Source organism: Triticum urartu, chromosome 2A (genome assembly GCF_056163025.1).
Source record: "Triticum urartu cultivar PI428250 chromosome 2A, HENAU_Tu73, whole genome shotgun sequence".
NCBI classification, from domain to species: domain Eukaryota; kingdom Viridiplantae; phylum Streptophyta; class Magnoliopsida; order Poales; family Poaceae; genus Triticum; species Triticum urartu.
This window is the reverse complement of record NC_141874.1, coordinates 376,835,695-376,845,708: the sequence shown is the minus strand read 5'-3', so window position 1 is coordinate 376,845,708 and position 10,014 is coordinate 376,835,695. Positions and strand designations below refer to the sequence as shown.

Genomic DNA, 10,014 nt, shown 5'->3' with positions numbered 1-10,014 from the left:
TGGGGGTCGCTGTTTGGAGTCCCCTGTGGCAACCGCCTAGTGGGTTGCGCGGGTGGTGGCCTAGAAGAACTAACCGTCCAAGACAAAGGGTTTTTAATGTCGCATTGAGTTGTCCTGTCAAGCTGTATTTATGATCTGCTTATCCCACTTGCACGTCTCCTATGTGGTGATGATGGCATTTTGCACTGTTTAGGTGATGTATGCTTTGCAATGATTTTCCGTGTGGATGTTAAGTATTGTTTTTCCACTGAAGTCTTATACACTAGTTTATCATAAAACATTTTTCAGTGCCCTGGGAGTTGTTGCTCAAAACTGGTATTATTTTATCTTCATCTCTACCAACCTAAGTTAGGCCTTTATAGTTTTTGTATTCTCACTTTAGTGCACTTATGGTTTAGTGTTGTGTGAACTGAATTGTAATTTCATACAGCGTACAGTTTTGAAATTTGGTGTCACAGTGGTGTGAGTGGCCTGACTGATCCTACTTTTTTAGTACTGATTTCATATGTATGTTTGAACTGAGTTTTTTTTGGGGGGGGGGGGTTGAGATTATTTATGACCAAATCGTTCGTTGAGGTGTGGGCAGATTTTATATAAATAAGAAATTTAGCATAATTGACAAAGAAAACCTATTTGAACTTGTTGCATTTTAGTAGTTGAACTTGTCATATTTTATATAAATAAGGAATTTAGCATAATTCACAAACATTGTCTATTTGAACTTGTTGCATTTTTAGTAGTTGAACTTGAGAGTAATGTTTAATTCAGTTTTGAAAATTATGTACATTTAACAGATAGGCTATTAAGTTCTCTTCTTTTTAAAGGTTCGTTGTTTTTGTATCATTTTTTTCCTTTTTTTATCATCCGTGGTGCAGAGCTAAAATTATTTTTATTTATATTTTCGTATTTAATGTTATTGCCTGCGAACTAGTATTTGAATTTATATATTTTCAGTTTCGAACATTTTTCTTGTAGTTTATATTTATTTGCCCCGCCCTCTGGTTTGTTTAACTGAGCTTATTGGTGGGGTGTTTGTAGACGATGGAGGCTATCGGGCCGTTTTCCGGCCCAAATGCTGGTTCGCGCGGTTGTGCAGCGCGGCGTGCGCATGCGCTCTGGGTTTAGTCCCACCTCACTAGTCGAGGGGGCTCTAGACCTGTATATAAGCGCAGCCGAGTCTCACCGGTCGAACTCCTCTGAATACTTACCTGAGCGCTTATACACGGTGCTTGCTCTCTGTCATGACCTGTGGGCCCTCGATGGCAGGCCCTACATTGTGCAGATTACTAGGGATTCGCCCACGTGGCTCGAGTTAAAGTATCTAGCATTGTCAGGTCCTGTGCCGGTCCTTGGGCGGTCAATTTTTTCTTTTTTTGTTTATTTTGAATCTAGTACTTGACTCCACCAGTAACTTGGACTGATACTTTTTTGTTATAGTTCTTGTGAGTTTTGTGTAAGTCTAATCTTTTCATTTGAGTTTTTTGCCTTCTTTTTGTGTTTGTGTTTGTGATTGTTCTTAAGGGTCTTCTGGTGTCATTTTCAATACTATGGTACTTGTGTGTATACTAAGTTGTAATGATAGTCCATTCAACGTAGCACTTATGTTCTTAGTCTGAAATTTTTTTGGGGGGTGTTAAGGATTGATGTTTCTTTGTACTTTTTATTGTAGTAAGTATGTACTGTTCGATCAAGTGTACTAGTACTGTCATTCTAAATCCGCAAGCGACCAACATAAGTGTGTGTTGATGCTTCTTAACTTTTTCTGTTTGTAGTACTTGTTAATTTTCTAGCAGCTACATATGAATGAGAACTCTACATGAAGTACTAAGAATTTCTGGTTCAACTTTTGAAGCGTCGTTAAGAAACTCAAATCGTGCTGATTGTTTTCAATGTTATGTTTTCTATTCAATACTGAATCGAAACTACACATGGAACAACGTTGTGTGATTAGTTGCTTCATAACTAGTACTTTAGAGCAGACACAAAGTTCCATTCGGGAGCTACTTTGAATTTGAAATGATGGATTAACAACATACGAAGCTACCAAACTTATATAATGAGATAAGCAAAACATTGTACTTGATGACATAAATAAACTTGTTCAACCGTGACAAGCACACCATAATCATATTGTTTCAACTCAACAAGACCAAACTACTAATTTGAAACAACAATATAAAAGGCAAGCACAAGCGGAAGGAAAACGTAGTCAGGCTCTAATGTATCTTCATCCCTAAAAGTGGTGAAAGGGGCGGTCGTAGAAGTTCTCAACCTCCCGCCCTTTTGCAAATTCTCAACCATCTGTGATGTAGTCGATCATGTTCCATGACTTGTACGCGGCGTACGCATCTAGTCCTGCATACTCGATGAGCTTGTCTGGCAGCGGGCTGGTCCCCCATAGTTCGTGGTCTTCCTATGTGTTGATGTTCTTCTTCATGCCTTTGTAGAATGGATGGATGACAATGGCTGCAACATCACTCAAGGAGTCGTACTCTTTTCCGGTGTGTGGAACTCTCCAGAGGCGCTGAATGTTGATGAACTTGTTGGGGTTGATCTCAAACCCAGACATCTTCAGCTTTTCTTTGTCGCTTTCAATGCTGAAACTGGCAAATGTGAACAACCTCTGATGTTGCAGCATGTCGTTCATGCGCTTGGGGCTGCAAGGGGAGAGACATTTTGAAATTTAGCATTACTCTAATGTTTGAATTATTCATTTTTGTTTTGTTTTACAAGCGATGAATCCACGAAGTAGATGATTATATAGCATAATTAATGGATGAATGTACTTCAGAAACTAGTAAACAAAGTTCTGAAATTAAATTCAAGCACATCATGTTATTTTTCTTTTTGGATTATACATAGTTTCAGTCAATGTTGTATGTGCTGCTTTAGTACTAATTTAGTTTACTTTTGTTGAATAGGATAACACATAACTAGTGCTTCACCAAGTCCTTTAGTTTTTTTGCTTATGAAAATAACATTAGATCAAATTCAGGAAATACTTCACTACATCAAGTTCAGAAACATCTTTTCAATACATCAAGTACATAAACTACGCTATTGGATCAAGTTCAGAAACTACACTAGTCGGTCAACTTTAGAAATTAATCTTCCGCAAGATTTTCCAAATAGTAATCCAGTGCATCAGGTTCAAAAATACATTTATAGTGTATCTACTTGAGGAAATGTAATAGTGCATCCACTTTTCACAAACCACACTAGTACATCTAGTTGGGAAACAAGTCTGATGAAAATTTTAGGATACAGTACTAATACAACACATGAACCAACCAGGGCAAATGAGTAGGGTGGGTCACCATTTTGTGGCTGCTGTGATGTGGTACACCAAGCAGAGCTCATCGACGCACAACTGCAGGACTGCTGCCATCTGGGGAGGTTCATCTTCGCTGGTGTAGTGCACACCAACGCCGATGATCTTACGAATCTTGCCGCCAGCCTTCCTCCAGAGCCTGGAGATCATCTCGTCGACCTTGTCTGGTTCGCTGGTGCAGACGATCTCCAGCGTCTCCTTTCTGTAGAGCTCAACCCCTGTGAGGGTTCTTATGTACTCGCGCTTCTCTCCGGGGACGTGAACGTGGACAAGGTTGCTGGTCTTGTCTGACGTCTCGCCATGATGACGCTTGGCGGACGGTTCCTCCGCCATCGCCCTCCTCCGGCGACTGTGGGCTTGAGAGAGAGAAGTTTGTGGTTTGTCTGTAGTGGACATGGAAGGGGCAATGGTGATTTCTGTGAATGAGGCAGAGATGGAAGACAATGGGTTACTTTTGCAGTGCGTCGACGGGGATGTGTGGGAGGCGGTTCATCGGGGGCATGGTTGTAGTGGTAGTGGGGGTCGCTGTTTGGAGTCCATTGTGGCAACCGCCCAGTGGGTGGCGCGGGTGGTGGCCTGGAAGAACTAATCGTCCAAGACAAAGGGTTTTTAATGTCGCACTGAGTTGTCTTGTCAAGCTTACTTATGATCTGCTTATCCCACTTACACGTCTCGGGGGTGGTGATGATGGCATTTTACTGTCGCACTGATCCGTCTTGTCAAGTTGTACTTATCAGCTACTTATCCCACTTGCACGTGTCAGGGTTGGTGATGATGGAGGTCTGTACTCCTCTGATGTGGTACTTGGACTGGTGATTGAAGTGTAATTGAACTTACCAAATACCAGTGAGACTATGCGTGATGCTAATGTTTTTTAAAACAATTTTTGTATTTTTTTAAAGGATTGTTTATATCAAGATATTCTCTCAGTATTTTCTACAGATAAATTAGATTTTCATCAGTACAGGATGTATTATACTCGCATTTTGGTTGAGGTAATTATTTTTATGTACTGATGGTCTTTCTAAACTGGGACTGGCAGAAGCAGACATAGCTTGTTTTTTCAAATGATGTTTTTTTGAGGTGTTCACGGGTGTGTTTGTTTTAGTATGCCTTTGTACTGACAACTAAGAAATATCAGTACTGATGTACTATAAGAGTTTAAATTTTGCTTAACATTTTTTTGCTGAGTTACTGGTCGACAGTAGTGTTTTCGTCAGATAAATCTAGATAAGTTTTTTCAAATGTATTTGTGACTGCATTCGAAAGTATTATCAAATGGTTTACATAATAATGTGACTGGTCTAGCAGGCACAAATCACAAATTATATCTTAACTATAGTACTGGTCGAGAAATCGACGATAAAGCTAGATAAGTTTTGGTAGCAACACTGTTTCTGAAATGTTTTCTCATTGTGTACCGAGGCAGCAGAGACTACGAGCTTATTTTTCAGTTGACGCAGTAGCATAACCACTATGGATTGTCCAGTCTTGAGCTTCTCCTAACTGGCCCTGAATGTTGTGCCTTGCCGGTGCCCTTTTCTGGTTGAGACTTGGCAGCTTCATCGTCAGTTTCAGTTTCCTCGTCCCCGATACCGTCATCTTCATTGTCTTCATCTAATTGGTCATCATTCTCGTCAAACTCTTCTTCTTCATCGTCTTCATTTGATTTTCTGGAACTCTGTACCTTGCCCTGTTTTTGTTCAGCACCACTTATCTCCTTGCCCACTTTGCACGTGCGGGCATTATGTCCGTCAGTTCCCCCACACTTGCGGCAAGTGTAGCTATTTCGTGTGTTGTCTCCATTGGTAGAAACCTGGGCGGCTCCAATCTGTTTGTGCAGCGTTTGCTTGTTGACAGTGGCATCTGTGCGGAGTGGGCATGTGTGGTAGTTATTGTTGCTCACGACGTTGCAGAATCCGCATGCCCTTATCCCGAGAGGTTTGCCGTCTGGGCCAAATTCCACGCGCATGATGGGGCGTGGCGGCTTTTTGGCTGTTGTTGTCGCTGCTTTTGCTACTTGCGTCTTACTCTTCCTCCCCTTTGTGTTTGAGAATATGGGTGGTTTAATCACCCTTTCCTGCTGCTGCCGGTAGGATGTACTATTGTCATGCCGTTCGCCTGCAGCACCATCAAGCTCATGATCTTGCATGTGAGCATGTTGCTGCTCTTGAGTGTGCACATGGGCAAGCTTTGGTTGTTGTTGCTCATCTTCCTCGTTGTCGAACGGGTCAATAGCTCCCAGATGGTTCATCTCGGATAACATTGTAGGAATATCCTGCTCAATGGCTTCATTGTCCGCGACACCTCCATTTTCAGCAGAATGCATGGCGTCGAGTTCTTGTTTAAGTTTGTCCATGACGACCCGTGACCTCGCCATTTGCTCTTGGCTTCTCAAGCTTTTTCTGTGCACCCTCATGTTCAGTGTTAGCAGTGAGCTTTCAATGCAGTATTGGGATGCCTTGTTTGACGCTACTGTCCGCAAGTCATTTCTGTTGAATGTTGGCTGGATGTTCGGGCGTTTGGTGTATCTCCTGAGGATGTATTTCTCTGGAACGCTGGGAGCCTTAATTGTCTGCATCATGCATAGGACATGCACGCAGAAAAGACATGTATTTTTTGGAAGAGGTGCATGTTTTTTGTCATTTCATTTGAAGAAAAACTTTGCAAAAAAGGTAGTACAATATGTAACATCTTTTTTTTAATCCTCACCGTGTAATCCCATAGCCTGCACTCACACTCATATGTTTCTCCCACGGGGTCTGCAACCACCTGGAACGCGTGCTGAGACCACACAAATAGTGTTTGCGGATTGTTGTAGCGCACGAGGTACTTTGTGGGCTGTTCCGTCTCTGTCGCCATGAAGAGTGTGCTCAGTTTTAGCCTCTTTCTGATCTCACTGTACACAGCTCATGAGTAAACCTTTGCCATCTGGGTGTCAAACCCATAGAAGGTCAGCGTGTTTTGTTCCTTCTGCACATGCAAAGAATGATAACCAAATTATTAGTTTTCTCACACCAAAAACTTTGTCTAACTAATAAAGTGTCACGACAGGTGATAGAGCTATACCCTGTTACCCATTGTCTCTTGGTTCTCTGTCTGCCTCCTGGTTTTGATGCAAGAGTTTACATGGCTGACAAACCGGTGTAGGTCTTGTCTCTCACTTACAAAGTTCCTCTTGAGCACATAGTTCATGCTCTCACTTCGTTGTGTCGATGTCATTTTGGCGCAGAAAAATTCTTTGAAGTAGGCTGATATCCATTTCTCACGCTTGTTCCACATGGCCACCATCGTGGCATCATCATGGAGGTTGTACCTATCCATGAGTCCTTTCCAAGCAGCCTCAAATCAGTTGGCATGAGGGGCCAGTTGAGGATTGATCTGAATTCATCCTTAAAGTCTTTGTGCAGGTAGTACAGGTATGCGAGGTGTTCCATGTACTTCTTCATAACATGCCAGTGGCACAGCTTGTGTACTGTTGTAACATCCCAAATTTTCAATCTGAATGTTATACATTAGATCATCATTGCATATCATATTTTATTTGCTTTTTGGTTGATCCTAGAAATCCTATGCAACTCAAGGACGTACGGAGAGAGTTGGGGATCTCGTTATTTTCATATTTGAGGTTTTCTCGAATTATGAAAAGAGTATCGTGTGATTTTAATTATTTTTTCTCTGAATTATTTCTTTTATTAAAAATGAAAGACAAAGGATAAAATGACTTCCTCAAAATAAAGAAATATCAGAGATTTAATATTAAAATCAAATAAGGTTTTTATTTTGGAGTTTTTCGCTGTTTTATTTCAATTTAGAAAAATGTGCATTTTCCAAAATTGCATTTAGGCCCCAAATAAATGTTCACTTTGTCCGGCTTGATTTTAGAAGTCGGGGAAAATTTATTTCGGGATTTTTGGAGTCCGGTCAGTATTTCTTTTCTTTCTTTTTCTGCATGTCATATTATTTAAAAAAAAGAGTCGACCGACTTAGGGCCGTACTCGGCCAGGACTTCTCGGGCCAGGCCTTTATAAGCCGCGCCCCGAGCCCGTTACCGCCGCCCCACCCGAAAACCCTAACCCTAGCCGCCACCCGCCGCCACCCTCGTCGGAGCCCGCCGCCGCCACCGCCCGCCACCCGCGCCGGAGCCCGCCGCCACCACCGCCGACGCTGCCGCCCGCGCCGCCTCGCCGGAGCTCGCCGCCGCCCCGCCGGACCTCCCGCCGCCGTCGACTCGCCGTATCCCGCTGGAGTTCGAGGTAGCCGCCGGTTTTTTTAAACCGATCGGTTTTATTTCGTAAACCCTAGATTCATTATTTTTCTAGATTCAGTTCGTTTTATTTTCTTCGGTTTAGTTTTTTAGCGAACGGCTGCTTTTACGTTCATTTTTACGAACAGTTTTCGTCTTTTAGCCGCAGACAGCGAACGTTCGTTCGTTAGCCTGTTCGTCGTTTTTTCTTTTTCTCGTGATTGCTGATCTGATTTTCGTTTTAGTTTAACTTTTCGCTCGTTTATCGGAATCAGGCGATTTAAGCGCCTAGAGTTTCGTCTCGAAACCCCCTTTCCGTTTAACCAACTCAAACAAGTTTTTGCTTCTGTAAAATTTGACTTAGATCCAGATTAGTAACCGAAGCTTGTTTCTTTTGCCATTTGCCTTTCGTCGCTTCGTTCGATTTGTATCTTTTTGCAAACCGGAGTTCTTAAGTTGAGCTTTCTGGTTAGATCTCTTATTTGAGTTTTACCTGTGCATTAGATGAGTAATTATCGTAAGCTTGTTTGTTTGTTTGCGTTAGAGTACCCGGTGTGCGCCGCTTGCTACTTCGAATCTCTAGGTTTCACGGATCATCAGCAAGGCAAGTAACACTTTGATCATACCTCTTACTACCCAGTTTTTATTGCATTAGATCAATCCTCAAACATTGCATGATTAGGATCTAATTAAATTGTGGGTGTTCTGAAGTAGATGAGGTAGTACCTATTACCTATTTTACTTCAAACCCTTGGGAGTTTCTTCTACGTTTTCTTATGCCATGCTATGCTAGTAGACGTGGATTGGGTGAGTGTACCCATGACAGATGTGAGATTGTTAATTAACGGTTTATTTAAGGTGGCAACTTTAACACACATCTGGGTGGATTGAGGCACCTGGGTATTCCAGGGATTGTCTGTTTTTCTTTATGGACTACCACCCAGGCTCAAAGGGATCATGAGATTATTCATGCTAGAAACTTCCGTGTGCAGCCACAAGCTACTATGGGCTCTAGCATAGTTGATTAAGTCGTGCGAACTCTTACAGTGGTAGACTAGCAGATGTAGGGGAAGGTAGGTGTAACGGTCTACCCGATCGTAAGGTGCTAGCGCTTCTCAAAGACTCTGTCTTGGTCATCCGTTTCTCAAACACCATGTAGTGCGATAATCCCAACAGAGGAGATCGAGTCTTGTGGGGAAAAGTGCGCAAACCTCTGTAGAGTGTATAAACAAATCATGATTAGCCGTGTCCCCGGTCATGGACATTTTGAGTATCGAGTACTTGGATTTTCATGTGAATCTCATCATGTGACTTTAATTAATTTTGTTGGGTTTTAATGATGATGTTTAATTGGGATTGAGAGGGTGTCTATGTTCTCAATGTTTAACAACTACCATGATAGTTAAATAAAATTTATTCCTTTGTAGTAGGGAAAAATTGGCTTTACGCAAAACTGTAACCATAGAGCTTTCCACCAGCCATATATGCATGTAGTATAGCCTATTTCTGTTCATTACTCTCTATGTGTTACTTTGCCAGCATATTCCATGTGCTGACCCGTTTTCGGGCTGCAACGTTCATGTTGCAGACTTTTCAGACGATGAGTAAAGAGCTTTAGGTCATGGTTCTATACTCAGTGATGCCATTGGAGTTGATGGACTCACTTATCTTCCAAGCCTTCCGCTGTTATCGTAATTAGATGGCCTTAAGCCATATTTCTTGTAATAATTTCTCTTTTGAGACACTCGTTGTAATAAGTGTGTGATTGCTACTCTGTTATAAATCCTTCAAGTACTGTGTGTGTCAGCATTACTGATCCAGGGATGACACTGAAGCACAGAGATCGAATCATTTGAGGTCTGGTCGCTACATGATGGTATCAGAGCACACACTGACTGTAGGACACGACAACTAAGATAAAGACCTAGATCACTACTCACTCTTCTCATTTCTGACTCCTCATCTTTTCTACTCTTTTAGGTTGGCGGATGCAAGAAACAAGTTCACACAACCGGATAAAGATACACCCTTTGGACGCCACCTGAAGGAAGTCACTAAGTACGTGAACATCGGAGGACCAAGCTTCAGCGGGACCTACAATGCCACTTTTCCCGAGGAGGAGCACTGGATGATTCAAGTTCAAGTTCCAAGAAGGACGTTCATGCCAGTCACCGAGCCCATAGAGTTTCCCTTTGATGCACCAACCTGGAGTCTAGGAAAGAGCATGGCAGCCCACATCGCCATGGGACGTATTGGAGAAGTTTACCGCAATGATCTCAAGGATACTATCTACCAAATTTGTGGGCGCCGAGATGAACCAGCACATTCGATGTCAGGAGAACCAGATGTGCGCAGACATGATAGGTCTGAAGAAGGAGATGACAAGAATCACGGAGCTGGAGGAAGAACTCAAGGCTACACGTGAAGATTATGAGGA

The 10,014-nt window shown here is 42.3% G+C and overlaps 1 protein-coding gene across 1 annotated transcript; it reads right to left on the bottom strand.

Moving 5' to 3' along the window:
* Window positions 1-2,413: 2,413 nt before the first annotated feature.
* LOC147985167 (uncharacterized) lies at window positions 2,414-3,664 on the bottom strand. The gene is made up of 2 exons (XM_087541444.1): window positions 3,318-3,664; window positions 2,414-2,657 (listed from the first exon to the last, which is right to left on the bottom strand). Exons 1-2 carry the CDS (start codon window positions 3,662-3,664, stop codon window positions 2,414-2,416), a joined length of 591 nt encoding a protein of 196 aa, XP_087397570.1.
* Between the last annotated feature and the right edge of the window lie 6,350 nt (window positions 3,665-10,014).

Coding starts and splice junctions, on each gene's coding strand:
- LOC147985167 (XM_087541444.1), bottom strand. CDS start 3,664: ATGGCGGAGGAACCGTCCGCCAAGCGTCATCATGGCGAGACGTCAGAC. Junction 2,658..3,317: donor ATCACAGCAGCCACAAAATG/GTGACCCACCCT, acceptor CTCCCCTTGCAG/CCCCAAGCGCATGAACGACA.